This window comes from Mesocricetus auratus, unplaced genomic scaffold (genome assembly GCF_017639785.1).
Source record: "Mesocricetus auratus isolate SY011 unplaced genomic scaffold, BCM_Maur_2.0 Super-Scaffold_100014, whole genome shotgun sequence".
NCBI lineage: Eukaryota > Metazoa > Chordata > Mammalia > Rodentia > Cricetidae > Mesocricetus > Mesocricetus auratus.
In genome coordinates, this window is record NW_024429197.1 from 49,879,831 (window position 1) to 49,906,585 (window position 26,755).

A 26,755-nucleotide genomic window follows, 5' to 3' on the forward strand; every position below is an offset into this window, starting at 1 on the left:
TAGAGTTGATGGAGGTAAATTGAAGAAAATAACTTAGTAAAGCCTTTAAACATTGGATAAATGTAAAATATGTCATTAGTATCAATACTTTTTTGTCTATTTTGTTTTTTTTTAGACAGGGCTTCTTTGAGTAGCCCTGGTTGTTCTGGAAATCTGTTGGTAGACCAGACTAGCCTTGAAATCAGAGATCTGCCTGCCTTAGCCTCCCCAGTACTGGTATTAAAGGTGCACACCACCACCGTCATGAGCATAAATATTTTAATTTTGAAACGATTTGGGTCATACCTTTATTATGATTGAAACATATACATATATATACACAATATATACATATATACAAAATTATGGTAAAGTGAATTTCAATACTTTCAAATACAAGTTTTAGAGAAAATTTTGTCTTTACATATAATGTGTAAGCTGGAAAACAAAAAGATCATCTGTGGTGTAAGTGTTAGTGATAATTCCAGTTACAAGAAGAAAAGCTGTAAACCTGCTTTCTGAGGGGAGCACAGAAAGAGGAAGCAAAGGTGAAAACCAAAACGTTTAGAAAAAAATCCAAGAAACAAGGAGAGAATGAGTTAACCAAAATGAAAAGACACTGGAAAATGAGGGCAAGCATTCAGAAAATGGAAAATAGTGTTTTTCCTATTTAAGATAGATGCTCACAGCATGGTCTTCAGAGAACCTAGAGGGGAAGGATCAGGACCACACAGCCCAGAGGACCAGCAGCATCTGCAACATCCACAATGGCTAGACCCTGTGCTTTTCTGATGGCCCTGGTGGTGATGAGCTATTGGTCGACCTGCTGTCTGGGATGTGACCTGCCTCAGGCTCCTAACCTCAGGAACAATACAGTCTTGACACTCCTGAAAGAAATGAGACTTTCCCCTCTCTCCTGCCTGAAGGACAGAAAGTACTTTGCATTTCCTCTAGAGGAGGAGATTCAGGAGCCTCAAGCCATCTTTGTCCTACAGGAGCTGATTCATCAAGTACTGAACCTCTTCAGCTCAAAGGACTCATCTGCTCCTTGGGAGACAAACCTCCTAGAAACACTCTGTGATAGACTCCACCAGCAGTTCAATAACCTGAAAGACTGTCTGATCCATCAGGTGTGGATGAAAGACTGGGAGTTGCCTGTGAAGAATTACTTCCACAGGATCACTGCCTACCTGAGAGAGAAGAAATACAGCCGCTGTGCCTGGGAGGTGGTCAGAGCAGAAGTCTGGAAAGCCCTGGATTCCTCAACAAAGTTGCTAGAAAGATTGATTGAGGAGAAGGAGTAAGCCTGGAGCAAAAATGGAGAGGACTCTCCTGAGCTAGGACATTGTGCATCCGTGCATAAATTCTCCTTTAAAAACTATCATTTATTTTAACATGAGTTCAAACAGTGCCTAGATGTTTCAGCAAAACAGGAAATTTTATATATATGCAAAGACATTTGTTTATGCATCAATTTGGTTATTTATGTGTATATTTATCTTACTATTTATATAATTTAAGTTATATAAGTTAAAATTTGCAGTTTTTATTTTCTTTAATGTACAAATCATCATACGCAATTAAATTATTTTGAATCCTATTCAATTTGTTGTATAAAACACTTGTGATATCTAATTCTGTACCTGCTTTCCCAGACCCCATCTTTCAGTCTCACAGTCCGGGTTTCCTCCTCCCTGATGTGGAAAGTGCCAGTGTGTGCTCCCCGTTCTCTCCTCATTAATCAGCTCTGCTCACTGTACAACAGATTTCTGTAACATCTCAGTTTCTGGCTGTTAATTTACCTGGAAGTGCATAGCCACCAGAAGAAATTCAAGGTTTGTGAGAAACTCTCATGTGAGAGGTTTTCTTTTTTTTGAATGTGTTCTTCTAATGACCTAATGCTGACTATGGCAGAAAACAGAGAGGTGATGGTGGGTGGGGTGATGTAGGTACAAGACACTATTTGTAATGTTTACAGTACAGGCAAACACTTAGAGGAAGAGAGCCACCTACTGGCCATCATTTTCAAAGAAGAAACAGAGAATAACTCTGGCATGTTCTCAGATTTCTCCACATCTAAAACAGGGTTTCCCCAGAAGAACTGATTTCAGTTTGGAAGACTCAATTCCCTTCACTTCTCATCTGAGAGAGAGAGCATCCTCCCAGGTCCACATAGGACAATGGATAACTCAACATGCACAAAACAGTTACTATGAGTTTTTGGGTCCCCCCCCCATCCTTCTGTAGAGGAAGTTCTCTGGAAAAGGAGGAGTCTGTGTGTAGTCTCCTTAGTAGTGATTTACAAAGCTCTGTGTCTGACCTCACATCTTGAGCACTAGGTAAAGCATTTGAAATGCATCGTGAAACTGAGCACCTCTGTAATGGTTGGATTCATGGCCTGTGACTTCCAAGTACTGGGATTAAATGTGTGAGCCACACTTCTTTCTGTGTTTCTGTTTGACACTGCATTAACCTGGTGTGGCCCAGGGTGGCCTTGAATTCAAAGAGATCCATCTGTCTCTGCCTCCCAAGTGCTGGGATTAAAAGTGTGTGCCATCACCGCCTGGCCTCCACGGTAACTAGTGGCTTAGCTTTGCACACTGATCTTCAGTCAGACTTTATTTGTTAGATGACAAACAAAATATCACCATACATTTCCACAATAGAACCGGCCACATAGGGCAACCTGAATCTCTGTTACAGATCATGGACCCTCTTAATTGATGCAGAATAAAACAGTTCTTATTCTTACTGGAGCAAGGTCTGTGGTTATCAGGGGCACACACATCTCAACAGCCCAAAGCATCTTGACCCTTCAGCCCTTTTGAGTTTTACAGAACATGTGAAGGGAGGAAGATAACATTCATCTCTAGTTACAGCTGCCAGGGAAACCCTTGAGTCTTGAGTTTCATCAAATCTCTCTCTCTCTCTCTCTCTCTCTCTCTCTCTCTCTCTCTCTCTCTCTCTCTCTGTGTGTGTGTGTGTGTGTGTGTGTGTACACATTGCACCCCAGTCCCATACACCTCTAGCATCCCCATGTCTGATCCTGACCCCTTCAGCATCTCCCCCAAATGAATCCCCACAATAATTAATAAAAACCAAAATGAAACAAAAAAGCCCACCACAATGCACCATCTTTCCTGCCTCTAATACCTCTTCATTTGACTTAATGGCAATGTGAGATTCAGTGTGTCACACTTTATACCCCCTTATCCAATCATCCCTACCATCAAATGTTTATTGCAATGAGTCATTCATCTGGTTCAAGGTCTCTGGCCTCTGGCACACCATCATCACTGGACTATATAGAGCCCCCCTTTGATATCCTGCAGTTGCCCCAACTCTGTCATGGAGATCCTGAGCCTATCATTCTGCAGGACCAGTTTTCTCACATGCTATAACAGGTCATAATGGGGTAGAAATCAGGGAGGTCCAACCCAAGGACAAGGATGTGGGCCTAGATGATAGCCGAGCCCCTCAGTTTGGGCTGCTGGAACCACACCCCTCAGGTGAGGGGCAGAGCCGGCTCTCCTCCAAAGCCATTGGGACCAATCTCCCATATCCATGGTAAAGGATATCTCCCTAATATGGGGTTAACTTTCCCATGAAGGGCTCACCCACCTCTTCTGCTGCAATGTCCACTGAGGGGTAGGGCCAGCTTTGCTAGGGCCAGTGAAGAGCAGAGCTGGGCTCAGCATAGCCTTCAGATTTCAACATGCATGATTCCTATGGACTCCTATGGTAACAGGGTCCATGAACATCAACCAAGAACCCAGCCGGACAATGGACTGAGATATGGCTCACAGCAGAAGCTCAGGCCCAGTCATCTCTTCTATTCCTTTTAAAGAGTAACTTTTTAATTGCAAATCCCTCCCTGCTGTCAGGTCCTGCCTCTTGACTCCATGGTCCAGAGAAAGTTGTCACTGCCACTTTGGCTGAGGCACATGCTCATATGGGTATTGCCCTGTCAGAAGACACAGGGGAGGGCAGATAGAGAAAGGACATTTAAAAAAACTTATTTTATATACCAATCCCAGTGTCTTCTCCCTCCTGTCTTCCACTCCCCTCATCACCTCTCCATCACAATCCCCATTCACTCCTCAGAAAGATTCTTCCCTGTAGAATGTCAAAGTTTGTCTCATCATTTGGGGCAGGACCTAGAACTTCCCCAACATCTGCCATGTATCTAGGTTGAGCAAGGTATCCATCGATACAGAATGGGCTCCAAAGAGCCAGATCATGCACTAGGGATGAGAACTGTTTCCACTGCCAGCAGCCCCATATATTGCCCAATCCCCCAACTGACACCCACTTTCAGGCCACCTAGTTCAATCTCATACAGGCTCCTCAGCTGTCAGTCTGGAGTCAGTGAGATCCCACTTGCTCAGATCAGCTGTTTCTGTGGGGTTTCCCCAACAAGTTCTTAACCCCTTTGCTCATATTATCACTCCTCCCTCTCTACAACTGGACTCCAGGAATTCAACCCAGCAGTTAGTTGTGGATCTCTGCTTCTGCTTCCATCAGCTACTAGATGAGGGCTCTAGCTGAAGGACTTTTATGTATTAAAGTAACAGACACTGTAGAGTGTGTACTTGGGGAAAATTGAGTGATAACCACAGTGAGAGCTTGTAATTAAAGACGACTCTGGTGGGAATTATTGATGAACTATCCTCTATGTGTAATTGTATCATATCTTCCCGGAATGACTCTCACATTCTTTATTTGGTGCTTATTTTTAAGGTAAAATTCATAATCTTTATGTTTATATAACAGAATAAAGTGTTATGAAGCAATTATATGCTATCACTTTGCCAACAAAATAGCCATGTTGTTTTCCACATCTTAGCTATAATAATCTGCTTTGGGCCAGAAGAATTGGTGAACCAAGAGACAGGAATAGAAGGACTGAGAGAGGACCATGATGTGAGTGGAGCTTCTTACTTGGGGTTTCTATTGCTGTGAAGAGACACCATGACCACGGCAACTCTAATAAAGAAAACATTTAATTAGAGCTGGCATACCCTCCGTTATCATCCTGGCAGGTGGCATACAGGAAGACATGGTGCTAGAGAAGGAGTTGAGAGTTTTGCATCTTGACCCACAGACAGCAGAAACAACTCTGTGTTACTCTGAGTGTAGCTGAGCAATGGAGACCTGAAATTATATACCAACAGTGGCATACTGCATCCAACATGCCACATCTACTCAAACAAAACCAAAAATTCTAATAGTGCCACTCTCTATGGGGCCAATTCTTTCAAAGTAACACATTCCTCTACTGTCCTCCATAGACTTGTAGTCATAATGAAAAAATGAAATCTGTCCAACTTCAAAAGTTTCCTCATAGTCTATAATAGTTTCAAACTTATTTAAGGGTCTAGAGTTCAAAATCTCTTCTGAGACTCATGCAATCTCTTAACTGTAATCCCCTGTAAAGTCAAAATTGAAATGATCAACATACTTCCAGCACATAATGGCACAGTATATCTAATACCATTCCAAAATGGAGGAAAGGGAGAACAGTGAGGAAATACTGGAGCAAAGCAAGACTGAAAACCAGCTGGGCAAACCTGGAACTCTGCATCTCCATGTCTGATGTCAAAATGCTCTTCAGATCTCCAATTCCTTTCATCTTTACTGACCTCAACACACTTCTGTCTGTTGGGCTGATTCCAGTCGCTGTTAGCATCTTTCCTTGGCAGGCATCCCATGCCTCTGGCATCTTCAACAACTTGGGGTCTCCAAGACAATCCAGGCTTCACCTTCACAGCTCAAATGATGGTGTCTCTAGGCCTCCATTCAGAGACACCCCTGACACATTCCTGGCCACACTGACTTTCTTCACTCAAGTAGGAAGATTCCATAACTCCTTTCCTCTATCCTTGATTCTAAAGATAGGACCGCATGACCAGCGCTACAAAGTTTTGCTACATAATAGGGCTAGAACTTGGACCCCTCATTCAATTACATCTTCTGTTTTCCATTAATTCCTTTTCCTCATAATTTTGATTGTTCTGAAACTGGATCTATAGACCTAAGTGCCCTCAAACTCAGAGATCTTTCTGCATCTGGCTCTGGAGTGCTGGAATTAAAGGTGTGCCCCACCACAACCAGATCTAAGATTCTCTTCAATTCCTTTTCACAAGTTGGAAAGTTCGCTGGGTGGGATCTTGCCTGTAGATCATCACTTCCCTTATTCCATTTCTGAATCTGCTTATTTCCTATTTTATAAGACTTAGGCCCTTTCCAATTCCTGGTGCTCCTTCTCTCCTTAAATTTATCAATATTTTATTTTTTCTTTGTTCAGCTTGCTCTTTGTCTGCCACAGAATTAATCCACTGCTCTTTGCTTTAGCCTCAGGCAGACATTTTGGTCAAGGGCAAAAAGCAGCAAGTTCCACCCAAGGATCACAGCTGCACAGCTGTGCCTGGTAATGGAGGAGAAAAGGAGTTTCAGACAGAGACACAAGTTAAAAGACTCTGCTATTACTAGAGCAACCCTGTGATGCTTTCTTAGGAGATCCATTATTTCTTTCACCTTCCTATTAATTGAAACTCCAGTATCACTCATGTCACCTATACTGACCTAAGGAATGGCAGAAACACAGACTTCTGGAAAAGGATTCCAAGACAGAGTCATCAGAAGACCCTGGAGACTGAGGAGATGAAAGGGCACAAAGAAGGGTCTGCACAGCTAGGGAAATCATCACCAGGTCAGTAGACAAGAGGTGAGGGGACAGGCCTCCACATTGCCTGACAACAGGGTGTGTGGTGATATTTTGTTTATGATATAACAAATAAAGCTTGTCTGAAGATCAGAATGCAAAGCTAGCCGCAGCCATAGGAGCCAGGCAGTGGTGGTACACACCTTTCATTCCAGAAACCACACTAGTTAGCCATGGGGACAAGGCATAGGTGGTACGTCCCTTTTAATCTCAGCACTCATGAGATAGAGGCAGATGGATCCTAGTGAGTTCAAGGCCACCCTGAGATACATGAGAGTGAATCAGTCTAAAAGAGAAACAGAGCTCACACCTTTGATCCCAGCACTTGGGATGACATGGTTTTAATTCCAGCACTAGGGAGATAGAGCCAGGAGTGATATCACTAGGCAGAGAGAGGAATATAAGGCCAGATGTTACAGGAACTCATTAGTGTCTGAGGGCCAGTGCAGCCCGAGGCAGTCTGAGATTCCATGGATCACCCCTTAGGTTTAGCATTGGTAGAGGTGAGAACTCTCCAGTGGCTGGCCACTTGGTTTCTCTGATATTCAACACTAACCCCAATATATGTCTCTGGGTTTTTATTACTCATGCTACAGATGTGTACCCCAAAAGTAGAAAAAACTAAAATTATCAACAGCAGATAATAAAAATCCAGTTAGATACAGTTTGGAGGTAAGAGGAATAGTGACTCTAATGTTCTCCTATGCAGAATGGCTTTTTCTGTAATCTTAAACAATGTAGAATATTTTCCATTCTTTAAATTAATTATGTATCATTCACAGAATGAGGACAAAGAATTTGAAGCTTGCAAACACACAGAAGTGACCATGCAGATTTCTAGCTGCTGTGGATGTTGAGAACCTAGAACTGCTTCTATTATGATTTGAATCAAAAATTGTTTAAGGGACCTGTGCATGTAGGTAAATATCACATGCTGATTAAAGTGATTATAAATTTGTCATTATTTTAACAGTCCTCATGGCATAGCATTTGAGATCATAAGCCTTTGAAATACAAAGTTCAGACACTTGACCTGTATGCTGTGGTTTGGATACAAAACGTCTCTCAAGACTTCCTGTATTGAAGGTTGGTAGTCATGGGATCAGTGTTCTCAGGGAACGTGAGCCCTAATCTCATCCTCAAGGAACGAACTGTGTCAATGTAAATCCATGGATTGTTCCAGATAAGTGAGCCATTGGGTAGTGAGGCTTTGCTGGAGGAAGGTTAGGGGGCTCTATCCTAAGGACACACTTTGTCCTTGTCTGCCCTTTGGCCACCATGAAGTGAGTGACTTTGTGAATCACATGGTCTTGCTACTGTGTAATTGCTCCATAAATCCACAGAGTTAACAGCCTAAAGTTGTGAGACAAGATAAGGCAAAATTTATATTTAAGATTTTAATTTCTCTTTACTCTTGTGTATGTGTGTGAATGTGTGTCCATATCTGTCTTTATGTCTTTGTGTATATGTGATGTGTATATGTGTGTGACTTTGTATGTATCGGTTTCCTTGCATGTGTGTGTGTGTGTATTGCATGTGTGTGATCAAAAGCCTGTGTTTTAGTTTGCATGCAAGTATCTGCATGTGTATGTTTTCCGTTTATGTATGTGTGTGTAACATGAGTTAATAAAAGACCCCTAGAGTGATATTCAAGCTTCAAGCTGAAGTTCAGAAAAGCAAAGCAGATGGCTACTAGCTATTACCTCTACCTCAGACTGTCTCAGGAACTCTCACCAAGCCTCAGACTATTGTCTCTCCTCAGCTTGGCTAGAGAATGAATGCCTGTCCCGAATTATTGTCCCCATCTTTGATATACTCTGGAGCTGGGATTACAGGTTTGAGCTATAATTCTCTTTTAGGCTGATTCAATCTTGTGTATAACTGGGTGGCCTTTAACTTACAGAGATCCCTCTATCTTTTAATCCAAAGTTCTAGGATTAAGGGTATATACTACCACCTCCTAGCTTCTGGCTGCTGGTGTATCACCACTGCCTGATCTCTATAGCTTGAGGCTGTTTTTGCTTTACTGAATTCTCAGTCAAGGTTTAATAAATAATAAATAATATGTCACTACATGTGTGTGTGTGTATTTTGTGTGAGAATGTGTATCTGGGCATGAATGTGAGTGTGAAGGTATGTGTTTGACTATGTGTATGAGTTTGTGTGTTTGTATATGTGTTTGTGAGACTGTGTGTCTCTGTCTGTATGTGTATTTGTGTGCATATGTGCAGGTATGAATGAGAAAGTGTATATATCCTTGTGTGTGAGTGTGTGACTTAGGCTGTGTTGTACATGCAACAGATTACCTGCTTATGTGGTGGTCTAATGCAAAATTACAGGAGTAAGTTCTCTATTTCAACCATGGGCTCAAGGAATCAGACTCAATTCATTAACATTGATAAGAAAGCCTTTTTACAGGCAGCCCACAGAATGGGAAAAGATGTTCACTAACCCACATCAGACAGAGAGTTGATTTCCAAAATTTACAAAGAACTCAAGAAGCAAGTCTCCAAAACACCAAAGGATCCAATTAAAAAGTGGGCTACAGAACTAAATAGAGAATTCTCAATAGAGGAATCTAAAATTACTGAGAGGCACTTGAGAAAGTGCTCAACATCCCTAGCCATCAGGGAAATGCAAATCAAAACGACTCTGAGATACTATCTTACTCCTGTAAGAATGGCTAAAATTAAAAACACCAAGGACAATGTGGAGAAAGGGAAACACTCCTACACTTATGGTGGGAGTGCCAACTCGTACAGTCACTTTGGAAATCAGTATGAAGATTCCTCAGAAAAATGGGAGTCAGCCTACCACAAGACCCAGCAATTCCACTCTTAGGCATATATCCAAAAGGTGCAAGTTCATACAACAAGGACATCTGTTCCCCTATGTTCATAGCAGCATTATTTGTAATAGCCAGAACCTGGAAGCAACCTAGATGCCCCTCAACTGAAGAGTGTATAGAGAAAATGTGGTACATTTACAAAATGGACTACTATTCAGCAGAAAAAAAAACCACAATGGAATATTGAAATTTGCAGGCAAATGGATGGAACAAGAAGAAACCATCCTGAGTGAGGTAACCCAGTCACAAAAAGACAAACATGGTGTGTACTCTCTCATATATGGATTTTAGACATAGATCTGGGAAGTGCCAGCCCACAATCCCATGGCCAAAGAGTCTGGAAAATAGAACCTTCATCCAATGACTGATAGAAGCAGAGGCAGACTCCCATAGCTAAACACCGAGCTGAACTCAAGGAACCCAGTGACAGAGAGGGAGGACTGATGAGCAAAGGGGTTAAGACTGGGCTGGTTTAACCTCCAGAAACAGGTGACCTGAACAAGGGGTAGCTCTTGAATCCCAGACTGATGGCTGGGAATCCAGCATGGGACTGATCCAGACCCCCTGAATGTAGGTGTCAGTTAGGAGGCCTAGGCAATCTATGGGGCCTTGGGTAGTAGATGAGTATTTATCCCTGGCATACAAATGGACTTTGGGTGCCCATCCAACAATGAGAGATACACTCTCACCCTGGACTCTTGGGGGAAGGTCTAGGCCCTTCCCTGGATGAAATGACAGACTATGGATATCTCCATGGAGGAAAGGAGGGAGTATTGGGGGGGAGGGCATGGGAGGAGAGGAGGGAAGAGGAGAGGGACCTGGGATTGACATGTGAAGCAACCTTGTTTCCAATTTAAGTTTAAATTTAAAAATTAAAAAAGAAAGCCTTTTTACCCAATCATTCATTAGATAACTAAATAACTGTCATGTTAAAATTTATCTTTTATGTATACTTATATTACAAATTATGCAGGTAATTTGAAGAATTTAAATTTTATCAGTTTAAAGGTTGGAAAATATTAAAGTACTCCTCTACATCAATATATTTCAAGTTAGAAAATTTTAGATCATACCATACATTATGATTTAAATATTTAAATAAATGTCATAATTAAAAAATAATTAATTATGAAATGAAACTCAGTGATTCTTTCAGGAAAATTTAATAGAAAATTTTGTCTTCACAATAAATATGCAATAGTGTATATCTCTGGTATAACAGTTAATGACAATTCTATTTAGAAAACAAAACCAATAAAACAACTTTTTGAGGAAAAAAGTGAAAGCGGAAACAAGAATAAAACCAAAAGTGTTCAAAAAATGCCCAAGCATAAAAGACAATAAATTTAAAAAGTGAAAAAATAATTGGAAAGAATGGGGAGGGCATTTAGAAAATGATATTAGTGTATTCCCTTACTTAAGACACATACTCACAGAATGTCTTTAGAGAACCTAGAAGGGAAGGTTGAGGACCACACAATCCAGAGGACCAACAGCATCTGCAACATCCACAATGTCCAGGCCCTGTGCTTTCCTGATGGCCCTGGTGGTGATGAGCTACTGGTCAACCTGCTGTCTGGGATGTGACCTGCCTCAGACTCATAACCTCAGGAACAAGAGAGCCTTGACAATCCTGACACAAATGAGGAGACTCTCCCCTCTCTCCTGCCTGAAGGACAGAAAGTACTTTGCATTTCCTCTGGAGAAGATGGATGCCCAGCACATGCAGAAGATTCAAGCCATCCCTGTCCTGCAGGAGCTGACCCAGCAGGTCCTGATCCTCTTCAGCTCCAAGGACCCATCTGCTGCTTGGGAGACAGCCCTCCTAGACAAATTCTGCACTGACCTCCACCAGCAGCTCAGTGACCTGCAAGCCTGTCTGATGCAGCAGGTGGGGGAGCAGGACCCTGCCCTGAGCCAGGAAGACTCCCTGGTGGCTGTGAGGAAATACTTCCACAGGATCACTGTGTACCTGAGAGAGAAGAACCACAGCCCCTGTGCCTGGGAGGTGGTCAGAGCAGAAATCTGGAGAGCTCTGTCTTCCTCAGCCAACTTGCTGGCAAGATTGAATGAGGAGAAGGAGTAAGTCCTGAGCAAAGTGGAGAGGACTCTCCTGGACTAGGACACTACATGTCACCTCACCAATTCTGCTCAGATTCTGCGTTCTCCAAGATCTCTTTTATTTTGACATCATTGACTCAATTTCCCTGGATATTTACCATAATACTGGACTATATTCTGTTGATATGTAAAGGCATTAGCTTATTCATTGAAATGTATTAATTATTTATGTACTTATTAGTTTTATGCTTGTTTTACTCTTTACATGATTTATGTTATTTCATTGTAACATGAAATTTTATACTTTGAATTCATCAAACCATTATTTTAATTTATTTCCTCTACTCAATATATTTTAGTACACATTTTTGTCTTATTTGTCAGCCATTCTAGCTTTCAATAAAATTTTGATGCTTTTAACCTCAGTCTATCAACATAAATTTTACAAACTTTTTAAATAAGAGATGATACTGAAAACAAGGTTGCTATATAGTGTTAAGACATGAGCTGATACAACCCTCTCATCATTCTTGATTATTGATGATGAAAATCTCACCTCCCTCCATTATATAGAGCTCCTCAATATGTACAACCAACATGCTGTGTTGGAGGAAGCCATAACATCTTCTTAGGTCACATTGTGCTTTAGTCTTCTTGATCAACTATTCCTAGACTATATCTTCCTTTGATTTCTCTGGCCTCTGATAACTAACATTTGATTCTCAGCTTTTATCAGATTAACTTTTATTAGATTACCAGATTTATCATTTTTTATATATTTTATTTTTAAATTTAAATTAAAAACAAGGCCACTTCACATGTCAGTTCCAGGTCCCTCTCCCTTTCCCTCCCCTCCTCCCACGCCCTCCCACCAACCCCCCAACATCCCCTCTTTTCCCCAGGGAGGGGGAGGCCCTCTATGGGGGTGTCCATAGTCTGTCATTTCATTTATCAGTTTTTATCAGATTAATTTTCATTGATATCATAAGCACTAAAATAAAATATATCACACAAAAACCTGAGGAGGCTACATATATACCGGTGTGAAACATTGAAAAATGGGTTCTCGGTCCTGTCTTGGTGGTGGTTTTGTTGTGTTTAAGTATCATGACCTAAAGCACTTATTGCTTAAATATTATACTACACAAAATAGGGATATCCTAAGATGTTTTATTAAGGGAGAAATCACTTACATGAGAAGCCAAGAAAGTTGAGAACCAAACGTCCTCATGCTGATTTCCGGTACGTGACTGGAATGCAACTAGAACCCAAAAGAGAGTGAGTCTCCTCCCTCTCCCTCTAGCTCTTTTATCCCCCATACATTCTAAGAAATTGTGACAATACCCAAATGGGTGTGGCCAGAGCTATGGGTATATAGATCTCTCCTTACATTTCCTCTTTTAGTCTAAAGAAAAGATTTAGACTTAAAACCAAACTGAATTGTCTCAAGCATATATAAAGCATATATACAAAGAAGATGATAAAGCAATTATAATCTACCTATATCCTATCCTAAACATATCTATCCATCTAAACCCTAAGCTTATATGAAAGAGCTGTCCAAGTCTGACCACCTCCTGCTAATCCCAACCCTAAATAATTGAAAACTAACTCTGACAGGTGTAATGCATTCTCAGATTTACTTCTCACTGAATTGGGACGATGATAACCTTATGGGATCCTGTAGGAAGAAAATGTTAATGTAATGAAATTCTCGAGTGCACTGGCTACAACATTTGTACTCAGTCTCTGTTTGATGGGAGATGCTTGATTGAAGTTGTTGACTGAAGTTCTAATCTTGATTGAAGCTCTTATCTGAGTCTCTGGCCAGGTCATAGAAGGTGCACTGTATCAGTTAATTAGTCTGGAGTTGTGTAGAGTGATATAGTCCCAAACTGTTTTCAAGGTGGTATTTGTCAGTTCAGATGCTTCAAGTTGGATCAGGTGGATCAACTTTAAAGAGTGCTGTTACGAAATTCTTTGTTCTCTGTGGAAAAGTCAAACAATAATGTCAATAAAGAAATGTCAACCTTTACATATATGCATACTGGGAAAGACAACAATAAGAAAGATGGTAAATGTGAGGGAAAATAGACTTTCAGAGAAAGAACCAAGTATAAATAGATGACAGTCCCGAATTTTACTTTAACAACATGTTCAGAATTAGAGGAGGAAAGCCAAATCCAACTCCAAACTGCTTTGGTTTAAGTGAATTGGGACCAAAAGTGTATTAGGAAGTAAAGAGAAACAGATACTATAAGGACAAAGTTAAGAGAATTAGACATTGATACCAAACATTAGATCCTTGTTGGTTTGATGGTCCTTTGGGTAGCCATTCTCTCTTCTTTAGGTATCTGTAAGTTCAGTATCTTTTCGCTGTTTGCTGATGGGTTTTCCTGTGAAAACAAAAACAAAACACTTCATTTTCCTTTTGTGAGGTCTCCTTACACCTCGTTGAATATGACTTTGTGGATGAGCTGTCATCGTTCCTCCTCCCAAGGTTTTACTGTTCAGATCGAATCTTGATCAGTTTTGATGAAATCCAAAGCTTTTCTTCTCCTGCAGAAACAAAGGCAAACCTCCGCCCCAATGTAACACATATCCTGGTTTCCAAACGGAGGTCATTGCTTCCTTTAAATACACTGGCTGATTTAGTTCAGAAGTTTTTTCTGTAGTTCAGTGTCTTTCTGCTGCTATTTGTCCTTTCTCATTTGCATTAAGACACTTTAATGTTAATAAGGCATTATGTAATCTGTATTTGGGGATCTTTGTTTCCCCTGACTGTTTATGGAGCATTTCTTTTAAAGTGTAGTTAGATCTCTCAACCACTGCTTGTCCTGTAGCATTGTATGGTATACCAGTTATTTGTTTTAGTTCATAATATTTGAAAAACTATTCCAATTTGCTAGAGACATATGCTGGAGCATTGTCAGTTTTTATTTGTGCAGGTATACCCATAATGGCCATCACTTCTAAGAGGTGTGTGATAACAGAATCAGCCTTTTCAGAGATGAGAGTGTAGCCCATTGGAACCCTAAAAATGTGTCTATGGTATGGTACACATATATTAAACTTCCAAATTCTGGAAAGTGAAATACATCCATTTGCCAAATTTCATTTCTATGAATACCTTTGAGATTACTGCCTTCTGGTAATGTGGTTTGATTATAGAATGAACAGGTAGGGCAGTTTCTTATTGTTTCCTTGGCTTGTTGCCAAGTGATAGAAAAATTCTTCTTTAAGTCTTTAATATTAGCATGGTGTTTTAATGAAATTCTGAAGCTTTTTAGCACATTTCCTATTAATAAATGATCAATGTCATCATTCCCTTGTGCTAGAGGATCTGCCAGACCTGTATGGGATTTGATGTGTGTTAGATATATAGTTCTATTTATGATAGTGTCCTGCAATTGTATAAACAATAAAGTTAATTCTGTATCATCAGAAATAAATTCAGCAGTCTCAATGTGTAAAATGACTCTCTCTGCATATTGAGAGTCAGCAACTATATTGAGAGGCTCTGTAAAATCCACAAGCATCATGAGAATGGCATAAAACTTTGCCTTTTGTACATAGCTGTAAGGGCTTTGAACCACTTTACTTATATTTGCTGATTTATAATCTGCCTTTCCTGACTTGTTTGCATCAGTGTAGAATGTAGGAACTCCAGAGATTGGCATTTTTCTTACAATATGTGGAAGGATCCAAATTGTTTTTCTTTATGAATTTGATTCTCTCTGTTTTGGGATAATTGTTACTAATCTTTCCCAAAAAGTTACTGAAAGCCCTTTGCCAATATTCATTATCCTTCCATAAAGAGGAAATTTCTTCATTAGTTAAAGATACTATAATCTCTGAAGCCTTAATTTACCTTTTAAAATCAAATCAGAGATCTTTTAGATATATGTCTTCAGTTTTTTATTTTGTTTATATGTTAGAAATATCCATTCTAATGTGATATCTTCCATCTGCATTAATATCCCTGAGGGGTATTCTCTAGATGGTAAAATAAACAGAATACAGTCTAGTTTTAAGTCCACACGGTCCACATGTGCTTCTAGTGTTCTCTTTTCCACCCTTCTAATTCTTTTTCAGTCTCAGCTGGTAATATTCTTGAACTATTTAAGTCCTTGTCTCCTTGTAGGGCCATTTTTAGGTGTTTTAAAAACACCCTTATACTCCTATAATCGTCTGTAGTTGAGAAATCTCTTCTAGTTGTTGTTGAAGATCATTAAGAGTCTGGTAATGATGTACTTTTGTGGTCAATTTTTTGTAGATCTGTTTTATAACCTAAATAATTAATAGAATCTCCTCTTTGTATTTTTTTCTGGGGCAATCTATAATCCTGTACTGCCTCAAACATCTTTTCCAATGTTCCTTGCTTTGAATCAGCCAGCAGAATGTCATCCATATAATGGTAAATTATGGATTGTGGAAATTGTTTGCAAATTATTTCCAAAGTTTTTTGCACATAATACTCGCACAAAGTAGGGCTATTTAATAGTCCCTGTTGCCAAACCTTCCATTGAAATCTTCTAACTGGTTTAGAATTGTTATAGGTAGGCACTGTGAAGGCAAATTTTTCCCTGTTTTTTTCTTGTAAAGTTATAGTGAAGAAACAATCTTTTAGATCAATTACTGTAATTGACCATCCTTTAGGTATTAGAGAAGGTAATGGCATCCCAGGCTGTAGAAAGCCCATAGGCTGAATTATCTTATTGATGGCTCTAAGATCAGTAAGCATCTTCCATTTATCAGACTTCTTTTTGATAACAAAGACAGGAGAATTACATGGATTGGTAGAGTCTTCAATTTGTCCAGCATTTAGCTGTTCCTGAACAAGATTTTCTAAAGCCTCTAGGTTCTCAAAGGTCATAGGTCATTGCCCTACCCAGACAGGTTCATCTGTTATCCATTTTAAGGGTAATTCTTTTGGTTCCTCTGTAGGTTTGGCACTAGCATCCTGTTTCTGTACAGTCTGTATGTTTGGCATCTGTTTTCTGTAGTGCCTTACAATGTTTTTTCTATAACTAAGATCTTGCTTATGATTCATATTTGATACAGGAGGAATGTTAATCTGGGTATTCCATTGTTGCAATAGATCATGACCCCAGAGATTTATAGCTATGTCTGCGACATATGGCCTCAGTTTACCTCTTTGTCCTTATGGCCCCAAACAGCTTTGTTTTACTTGAGATAGGGTTCCAATCCCTAAGAATTGAACATTTAATTTTTGTAGGGGCCATCTGGAGTCCCAAGATTTTTGAGTTATGATGGTGACATCAGTTTCAATGTCTACAATTCTGATAAATACATTATTTTTCATTTTAATTGGCAATTTGGGTCTGTGATCCTATATAGAAGTTTGCTAAAATATTTGTCTTTTGTTTCCTCCAGTTACAATTGATGCATTCCCAGTAGCTAATCTGTCATGCAGAGTGCTATTATTCTTACAATAGGCAGTGAACCTTCTAATTGTCTTGGAGAGATTGTCCACTACAATGACTGGAAATGACTGGACCACTTTTGACATGGGAGCCTTCAAGTAGTCCCTCAAGAAGTTTCCCATTTGTAAAGGGGTACCTTGCTTGTCTGTGGTTAACCTATATTCATTGGTCCATGTCTGCCTTTGCTACATGCCCTACAGAATCCAGAAGGCTGAATCATTCCTAGAAGGAGCATTATTTCTAGGAATGCTTCACCTACAATTCCTACTTAGATGTTCTATTCTACCACAATTGAAGCATCTGGTATTTTGATGTCTTTTTAAACCTCTGGAGATTGCTTTTCCTACTCAAGTTTCTATGTCCTCATGGTTAAAGCATTTGGCATCTTGTTGTCTTGTCCAACATTTAGAAATTGGCTCTCCTATCCACGCTTCTGTATTTTGATCTTTATACACAGCATTAGCTGTATACAAGACCCATTCGTGCTGATTTGAATTTTAATGATCAAAGTACCTGTTTGCATTGTGGATTTGGATTCTCATAAGCCAGCGATTCTATCAGGACTTGCCTAGAATCTAAATCTGTAACCTGTAATTCTACTGCTATGGACAATCTTTCTAAAAATTCAGTGAACCTTTCTCTTGGACACAGGGTTGTGTTTGTCTCTCCTAGTTCATGCACCCTATCTAAAGAATTTAAAGCTGCTGTATCAGCATAAACACCCTCATCAAGAAGCTTATGTTGGGGAGCTTCATAGCCGTTCTTAATCCTTGAATCTCAAAGGCTTTTGCCTCTTCCCTCCATAAAGCTCTCCATTGTATTTGAGATGAATTTTCGAGCACTGCCAAGGCCAATTGACTTCAATCTTTAGGGGTCACTCTATTTGCAATTGCCCATGAGTTCAGGAGCTCCCTGACATAGGGAGAATGAAGACCATAAGAAAGAGTAACTTATTTGATTCCTTTAAGGCCTTCATCTGTATCCATTCCCATTGATAAGCAACAAAGCCATTTGGGTTTTTCAGTCACCGATACTGGGAAAACCATGGAGATAGCATAACAACCTTAGGGAGGTCTTCCTGGTGTCTGAGAGGTATAGGTAAACCTCTGTCATGACATGTTCCTAGTACTTCTGATTCTGATTTCTAAGACCTGCATCCTATTGACCATTGTTTCTCTGAGTGCTTGTACTTCCTGGGTCAAAAATTTTTCTAAGGACTTCACAGAGTCTTTCAGTTTCTTGGGTTATTCATTTATATGTGATTCCAAGCATTTAATATTCTCATCCTTAGATATTATTTGAATGGCATGTAAGTTGCCTTCTGAAAACAGTGTTCTATCTGATAGCCAGTCATTATCCTCAGACATGGAATGAATTGTTTCAGTAAGTTCACCAATCTGATGTTCTATTTTTATAATTTTAAAATTTAAATTAGAAACAAGCTTGTCTCACATGTCAATTCCAGCTCCCTCTCCTCCCCTCCTTCCTTGCCCCTCCATCAGTCCCCCAGGTCCATACCCAATCCCCATACCATTCCCCAGGGAGGGTGAGGTCCTCCATGTGGGATCTTCTGAGTCTGTCATTTCATCCAGGGAAGGGTCTAGGCCCTCCACCATGTGTCCAGGCTGAAAGAGCATCTCTCCACGTGGAATGGGCTCCCAAAGTACATTCATACACCATGGTAAATATTGATTAGGTTGCCGAGGCCTCCTCACTGACACCCACATCCAGGGCGTCTGGATCAGTCCCATGCTGGCCTCTCAGCCATCAGTCTGGGGTCCAAGAGCTCCTCCTTGTCAGGTCAGCTGTCTCTGTGGGTTTCACCAGCCCATTGTTGACCCATTTGCTCATCACTCCTGCCTCTCTGTCAGTCAGTCTTTGAGTTCTATTAATGGAGTCTTAAGACATGGAACGAGTTGTTTCTGTCAGCATCATAATGTCCTCCTGAATGAATTCTATTTTGGCCATTGGGGCAGTAGTTTTAAATTCTAAGTTATCTACTTTGTTAGACATTTCCCCTTTGACCTCAAGATTTTCAATTTTTTTCTTTTATTTACCAATTGGTTGCACAACTTCCCTGCTTTCTGCCCTATGATCAAGCCCTCTCTTCCAGGATGCTTATGAGAATTATGAAGTTAATCTTAGCATTATGCATAAAGATGTTTGGGGCATGGTATAATCCTCTCCCAGGATGCCATTCATGTAATAAGCAATGAAATCCCTAACGTTCTGCATCATACAATTATCTGCCAGCTTAAACTACTGGAATGCAAAACTTACCTTAAATTATCTCTGGTTGAGGAAAGAATTTTTACCAGGTGGCACAGGTGTACCGCCAAACACAGAAGCTCTGTATCTTCAAAGTAAATCTGAACAACTCCAAGCAGCTTCCACGGAAAATTAGCAAGCTGATTTATTAAAAGGGAAGAAGATAGCCGATGCAGATTGCGGGAGTCCGTGGACCTAAGAAGGGAAGTGGACTGCTGAGGGCAAGCAAATGCCGCATGTTGCAGCATTTTGGGATGCTCGCAGCAAGACAGTGGCTTATTGGGCTAGTGCGGTGGGAGTGGTGATTCATGTGTGGGCGGGAGGGCTGGGGAGATGCTTGATCTCTGAGAACGTGGATGGTCTTTGGTGCGGCCGGAGATCAAAGGGGATGCAGTGCTAAGCCGTTTCAAACACAGTAAAGCTTTTGTGAGGCAGTGTGTGTAGCTACTTCCGGGCAGCTCAGCCGGATCCTTTCACTAGGTTCCACTGTGGCTCCAAGGGGACAGTGGTGGGAATGGAGCAGGCAGTGGCCAGAAAACAAAGGAGATAGAACCAGGTCTGGGGAAAGAGAACTACGCTGAGCAGGAGAACCTAACAGAATTGAGAAACCCCCAGTGACTTAGGGGAGACCTCTGGGGCCGCCAAGATGCACAGGGCCCGTCGGCCATGCACCTAGACTGGTAGCTGGCACCCTGTAGGCGGAGGGTGGGGAGGCTGGGTAAACTTACTTCCTGACACCAGATACTGGTAAAATATTATAATACACAAAATAGAGATGTCCTAAGATATTTTATTAAGGGAAAAATCATTTGCATGAGAAGTCAAGAAAGTCGAGAACCAAAGGTCCTCACACCACTCTCTGGGACACAACTGGAACCCAGAAGAGACTGAGTCTCCTCCCCTTGTTCTTTTATCCCCCGTACTTTCTATGTACTTGTGACCACAGCATATTTTGTTAGTGAGAGAAGGCTGGGCAGGATCTTAAACAGGGCGGGAACCTGCTGGCAGGTCCTGATATGGGGTCATGGAGGAGCGTTGTCCACTGCATTGATGGATCATGGTCTGCTCATCCTGATTTCTATGCTCTTCAGGACCAACTGCCTAGGAGTGCGGCCATGCATAGTGAGCTGAGGACTCCTACAGGAGTCACCATGTATGAAAATGATTTCGAGTCATGTCTACAGGGCGATTATTCCCAAAATAAGATAGATCCCTTCTACTCAATGACACTATCTGGTGTCAACTTGACTTTTGAATTACACAAAGAAAACTCCATTCATACTACCCTCAAAAACATACCTTGTAATAAATCTATCAAGGAGCTGATAAACCCCAAAAAGGACACTGCTAATTCCTCTCAATTTTATTTGTTGTTATTTTGTTGTTGTTTTCTTTTTCTTTTTGTTTTTGTTGTTTTCTTTACCTTGAAATGCTTACTGCTGCCAGTTGTGCATGGGTACACTGCCATCTAGTGGAACATGGGAAACTTCAGGGATTCCATTACGGGGGATATTTGAATCTCCCTCTCCCAGCAGCCATCAGTTTCAAATACTGCCTCAGCTAGGAGTGGGATATCCTGACATACTCCTTGCTTTACTGGCATTTTGTCTGTCTTGATTTTACTACAATTTATGCATACAGTCAGAGGTGATATCAACAGGTACATGCAACTAATATATAGTGTCCAAAACGACTGTTGTCTACAGTCATAAAATGTCTTCGTGAGCTCTGCCGTCCTTGCCACCTCTTGTGTAATGATCACTGATTTTTGGGAGCCAAGAAAGCAAGATTATCTTCAGTCACCCATTCTCTGCACATTCCCCACCTGCCAGTGTCTGGGTCCAGTCATCTACTGAGAGAAGAAACTTCTCTGAGGGGAACTGAAATATGCACTTATCCTCTGTGAATTGTAGAGTGTAATGCAAATAATCAGGCATTGTGACACCATGGCCATCATTCTTACTCTTCGCAGTCCTGTTATCTAGCAGCTTCCTGTTTCTATAGGTGTGTTAAGATTGATGCGGTTGGGGAGAATGTTATTGAAGTTTTGACTGGGATTGACTTGACTCTGTAGACCACTTTCAAAGAAAGCACTCCACTTTATGCAATATTATTTCACTTAATGGGGGCACTGAACTTTTTACTTGAACATTGTTAACACTGGTGCTATTGCTTCCCTATTAGGATGAAATCACTTCCTTTCTTTTGCTTTCATTTCAAGTGACTTCATAATTTCAGTTCAATCAAAGCAACATCAGTATGTACTCTCTAGGAAAGTGGAAAAAAGAAGTAAAACACTCAAATGCAGTGAGAATTCGAAACAAATGACATCCACCATGGAGCCAACATCACAATGGAAAAATTAAATGAAAAGCTATATGCATTTGAAGTACTGAAACTCTTTAATCCGACAGAATAACATTTGAAAACTGCCCATTGGAGAAATGGACAAAGACAGGGTGTGTCAGGATCCACTGCTAAAGTAAAACTGGGTGAATATCTGTAGGCCAAATTTCTGGATAACCAATGTCAATCATAGGCAGTGCTGCCAGTGTGTCTTGTGATCTGTATTTCCACCTAAAACCCTTAGGCACAGGAAGAACTCAATGACTAAATATTGATGACAACAATAGTTTTTAGAGGAACAACAAATACATATTACAAATGTTCTTAGGAAAAACTGGAATTTTTGCACATCACTACAGACCACAGAGACTTCTGCTGTTACCATCTTGGTAACTTGACAATCTGATCCATGGAAACTTGGTCACTACTGAAAAACTAAAGTCTTTCTAATGAAGCCACTAAAATCACAGCAGCAAACTTGTAGGATTTATGATGCTGGAAACCAAGCAAACACCACATGTGTGAGTGCTGAAGCCATCAAGATATGGTGAGCACACTCATCGAGCGGGGGACACGAGGAGGGCTGAGGACATTGTGTTACTGTACAGCAGAGAGTATGAGTAGACTTAAACACCACTGGATAAGTCACAGGGCACTTGGATAAATGCCAGCAACTAGAGATCACAGTGTCTAAACTCATGCACACCCAGAAAGAACATGCATTCAGTGTTGCTGTAACTGTTCTGTCCATGAACACTCAGTGCACTAGCTCTGGACAGAAAGAAAGATGTCTACACTGATCCTGACTACGAAGGAAATGTGAAGCACAATCTCATGACCTACAAAACTGGTTCATGTAAGTGTGTGTGTGTGTGTGCGTGTGTGTGGTTCATGTAAGTGTATGTGTATGTGTGTGGGGTTCATGTAAGTGTGTGTGTGTGTGTGTGTGTGTGTGTGTGTGTGTGTGTGTGTGTGTGAATGTGCTGGGATGGTCCTGCCACAGGAAGCATGTAGAGTGAGATGACACATCCAGGAATCAGTTTCCTAATCCCATGATGGGCTCTAGGGATCAACATTATTTTGTCAGCCTTCGTCAGAGAGATATATTGATTCTGCCACAATGACCCTTGGACAATCATTAAATAAACACCTAGTATACACTAAGAACAAAATTTAGTCTCTCATAAAAGTTAGTATTAAACTAAATTAAGACAGCTATATTAAAATAACTTAGCTTTCAAAACTATTTTATTTATTTTACATCCAGATTGCAATTCCCTCCACACCACTCTTCCCAGTCCTTCCTCAACTCCATTCAAAGTCACTCCTATTTCCACTACTCCTCCCTTTGTGCTCAGAAAACAGCAAGCCTCTCATGGATATAAACAGAACGTGGCATAGGACTCATATTTATAACCTTTAATCAACATATATAAGATTTTGACTTATACCATTGCATCAAATATCATTAGGGTACACTTTAAAAAGTGATTTGCAACAAAATTTATTTTACAATTAAAATGAATGCATTAAGGAATAAACAGGATCCACAAAATTCAATTGCATCACAAAACTCAAGAACACTTGAGTACCAATGTTAGATGAAATTTTCCATTCACTACATGTGAGTAATTTCACTATTCAAAGGTATATCTGTTCTACAAAAAACTATGAAAATTTCTTGGAGAAATAAAATATAAAGAACCAATTTTGAGGTGAGCAGTGAAAGTGGAAGCAATAATAGAAACAAAAATAAAAATGGTAGAAAAGAGAGGACAGACACTAGCTGAAAATGACTAAAAGAAAGTAAAAAGTACATGGGAAAGTAAAGACAGGGCATTCAGAAAATGGAAAGTAGCTCTTTCTCTTACTTAAGAAAATGTACACAGCATGGTCTTGAGAGAACACAGAGGGGAAGGTTCAGGACCACACAGTCCAGAGGACCAGCAGCATCTGCCACATCTACTATGACTAGACCCTGTGCTTTCCTGATGATCCTGGTGGTGATGAGCTACTGGTCAACCTGCTCTCTGGGATGTGACCTGCCTCAGACTCATAACCTCAGGAACAAGAGAACCTTGACAATCCTGACACAAATGAGGAGACTCTCCCCTCTCTCCTGCCTGAAGGACAGAAAGGACTTTGCATTCCCTCTGGAGAAGGTGGATGCCCAGCAGATCCAGAAGGCTCAAGCCATCCCTGTCCTGCAGGAGCTGACCCAGCACGTCCTGATCCTCTTCAGCTCAAAGGACTCATCTGCTGCTTGGGAGACAGCCCTCCTAGACACATTCTGCAGTGGCCTCCACCAGCAGCTCAGTGACCTGCAAGCCTGTCTGATGCAGCAGGTGGGGGAGCAGGAACCTGCCCTGAGCCAGGAAGACTCCCTGGTGGCAGTGAGGAAATACTTCCAGAGGATCACTGTGTACCTGAGAGAGAAGAACCACAGCCCCTGTGCCTGGGAGGTGGTCAGAGCAGAAGTCTGGAGAGCCCTGTCTTCCTCAGCCAACTTGCTGGCAAGATTGGGTGAGGAGGAGGAATAAGTCCTGATCAAAGTGGAGAGGACTTTCCTGGACTAGGACACTGCACCTCACTGGGCAAATTCACCTTCTCCTGGATCTCTTTTATTTTGATATGTTTGATTCAATTTTCCTGTGTATTTACCATAATATTGAGTTATATTATGTTGATCTCTCAGGCAATATTTTTCATTCACATGTATTATTTATTTATTAATGTATCTAATTGTCTCAATATTTACATGACTACAGTTATTTTATAATCCCATGGAATATTTTCATTTCTATATCAAACCTTTATTGTTTATTTATTTCTTTTCTTCAATATATATTTTATATTCTTGTTTAACCTTATTTGTCAGCCGTTAGATATATTGAAAAAGTTTTGATGGTTTGAAACTCATTCTGTCACCATATGTCTTGCACACCTGTACTCAGTAGTATATAAAAGTGAAAGCAATGTCACTGCATAGAGTTAAGGCGTGAGTTGGCACAGCCATCTCATAGTTCTTCTTTATTGATGATAACATTTTACTTCTCTCCATTATACAGAATTCCTCTGTGTGTATAGCTGGCATGCTGTGCAGAAGACAGCCAGAACATCTTGCTTGTGTCACATTATGCCTTAGTCCTCTTGCCCGAGTATTCCTAATCTGCACCTCCCTCTGACTTCTGTCTTCTGATAACTGACATTTGACTCATGCGGGTCATCAGTTATTAAGATGATTTAGTGCCGTGTTTACAGAGTGATTCTATAAACCCACCTTCTCTAATAAGATTCCTTCTTCCAACATGATAATATGTGGTGTCAAGTTGACCTTAGTATTGTCCAGGAAAAACTCTACTCATATGGATTAGCTCATATGAAATCCCAAGAAGATTGACATATAAAACCAAAATTTAAAAAGGCACATGAAAAAGGAGAGGGCTTCCTCTATGCCACTGGGAAACATTGAATAATTAGGATATCAGCCATGTCTTGATGGTGATTTCTATTGCTGTGATAAAGTATCATGACCTAGAGCATTTTGGGGTGCAAAGGATTTATTTTACTTTAAAATCCACAGAATATTCCATTATTGAGAGAAGGTTGGACAGGATCTTAAATGAGGCAGGAACCTGAAGGCAGAGGCTAAAATAGACCTCATGGAGGAGCACTGCCCACTGCCTTCATGGCTCACGGCCTACTCAGCCTGCATCTATGCTGTTCAGATCAACCACCCAGGGGTCAGATCACCCACCATGAGCTTCGCACTCGTGTGGGTCATCAGTTATTAAGATGATTTAGTGACTTGTTTACAGGGCGATTCTATAAATCTACCTTTCTTCTTCCAACATGATAATATCTGGTGTCAAGCTGACCTTAGTATTGTCCAGGAAAAACTCCACTCATAATAGTCTCAGAAAATATCCCACGGAGTAAATCTAACAGGGGAAGTAAGATTCCTCTAAAACCCACACTGCTAATCCCTCTCAATTTTATTTTTTTGTCTTTTGTTTTTAACCTTGAGTTTGCCTATTGATGCCAGTTGTGCATGGACACACTGCCATCTAGTGGAACATGGGAAAACTCTCAGGGATCCTTTGACTAAGGATAACTGAATCTCCCATTCCCAACAGCCACCAGTTGCAAATAGCTCCTCAGCTAGGGGTGGATTTCATGCATCCTCCCTGCTTTAAACTGGGATTTTGTCTGTCTTGATCATATTCAGACTTTGTGCCTGCAGTCAGAGCTGTTATCAACAAGTACATACAACAACTCTATTGAGTCCAAAACCACTGTTTCCTACAGTCATAAACTGTCTCTGGACGTTGCAATCTTCCTGAGACCACATGTGTTATGATCGCTGAACCTGGGAGCCAGGAAATGCAGACTTATCATATTCAGTCACCAATTCTCTGCACATGGACCACTGAGTGTCTGGGTCCAGCCATCTACTGAGAGAAGCTTCTCTGAGGACTGAGAGATGTACTTATCCCCTGTGAGATGTAGAATGTAACGTTTAAAAATAATACAGCATTGTGACACCATGGCCATTGTTTTTACTCTTTACAGCAGCTTCCTATTTCCATTGGTGGGTTAAGATTGATGCTGTTGGGAAAAATGTTATTGAGGTTTTGACTAGGATTGCCTTGACTCTGCAGATCACTTGAAAAAAAACAATTTTATTTAATATTATTTCCTTTAGTGGATATTGAACTCTTAATTTGAACATTACTAATATTATTGCTATTGCTTCCCCATTTGGATGAAATCATTTCCTTTCTTTTGCTTTCATTTCAAGTGACATCATAATCTCAGGTCCATAGCACAAAGAAATGTCAGATTCTTCTCTCTAGGAAAGTGGAAAAAAGAAATAAAACTTCAGTGCAATGAAAATTCAAAGGAAATGACACCCACCATGAAGCCAACATCACAATAGATAAATTATACACATTGCAGAACTGAAACTATTCTATCTGATAGATTACCTCAAGGCTCTCCATTGTTCAGATTTCAAATGGACTAAGGAAGAGTGTGTCATGATCCACTTCTAAAGTACAACTGGATAATATCTGTAGGTGA

At 40.5% G+C, this 26,755-nt stretch overlaps 3 protein-coding genes and 1 long non-coding RNA gene across 4 annotated transcripts; 3 read left to right on the top strand and 1 right to left on the bottom strand.

The window, feature by feature from the left end:
* Positions 1-746: 746 nt before the first annotated feature.
* LOC101824794 (interferon alpha-9-like) lies at positions 747-1,283 on the top strand. Its single transcript, XM_021229658.2, has one exon. The coding sequence runs from the start codon at positions 747-749 to the stop codon at positions 1,281-1,283; it is 537 nt and encodes a 178-aa protein (XP_021085317.2).
* Positions 1,284-11,064: 9,781 nt separating this feature from the next.
* LOC121144101 (interferon alpha-12-like) lies at positions 11,065-11,637 on the top strand. The gene has a single exon (XM_040757443.1). It carries the CDS (start codon positions 11,065-11,067, stop codon positions 11,635-11,637), a length of 573 nt encoding a protein of 190 aa, XP_040613377.1.
* A 1,791-nt stretch (positions 11,638-13,428) lies between these two features.
* On the bottom strand, positions 13,429-18,631 carry LOC121144061. Its single transcript, XR_005881400.1, has 3 exons — positions 18,591-18,631; positions 13,904-14,008; positions 13,429-13,599 (listed from the first exon to the last, which is right to left on the bottom strand). It is a non-coding gene; the product is annotated as an uncharacterized LOC121144061 (long non-coding RNA).
* Positions 18,632-23,609: 4,978 nt separating this feature from the next.
* LOC121144102 (interferon alpha-12-like) lies at positions 23,610-24,361 on the top strand. The gene has a single exon (XM_040757444.1). It carries the CDS (start codon positions 23,641-23,643, stop codon positions 24,211-24,213), a length of 573 nt encoding a protein of 190 aa, XP_040613378.1. The 5' UTR covers positions 23,610-23,640; the 3' UTR covers positions 24,214-24,361.
* Positions 24,362-26,755: the final 2,394 nt, after the last annotated feature.

Bases quoted from the DNA above. Each gene is read 5' to 3' on its own strand.
- LOC101824794 (XM_021229658.2), top strand. From the start codon at position 747: ATGGCTAGACCCTGTGCTTTTCTGATGGCCCTGGTGGTGATGAGCTAT.
- LOC121144101 (XM_040757443.1), top strand. From the start codon at position 11,065: ATGTCCAGGCCCTGTGCTTTCCTGATGGCCCTGGTGGTGATGAGCTAC.
- LOC121144102 (XM_040757444.1), top strand. From the start codon at position 23,641: ATGACTAGACCCTGTGCTTTCCTGATGATCCTGGTGGTGATGAGCTAC.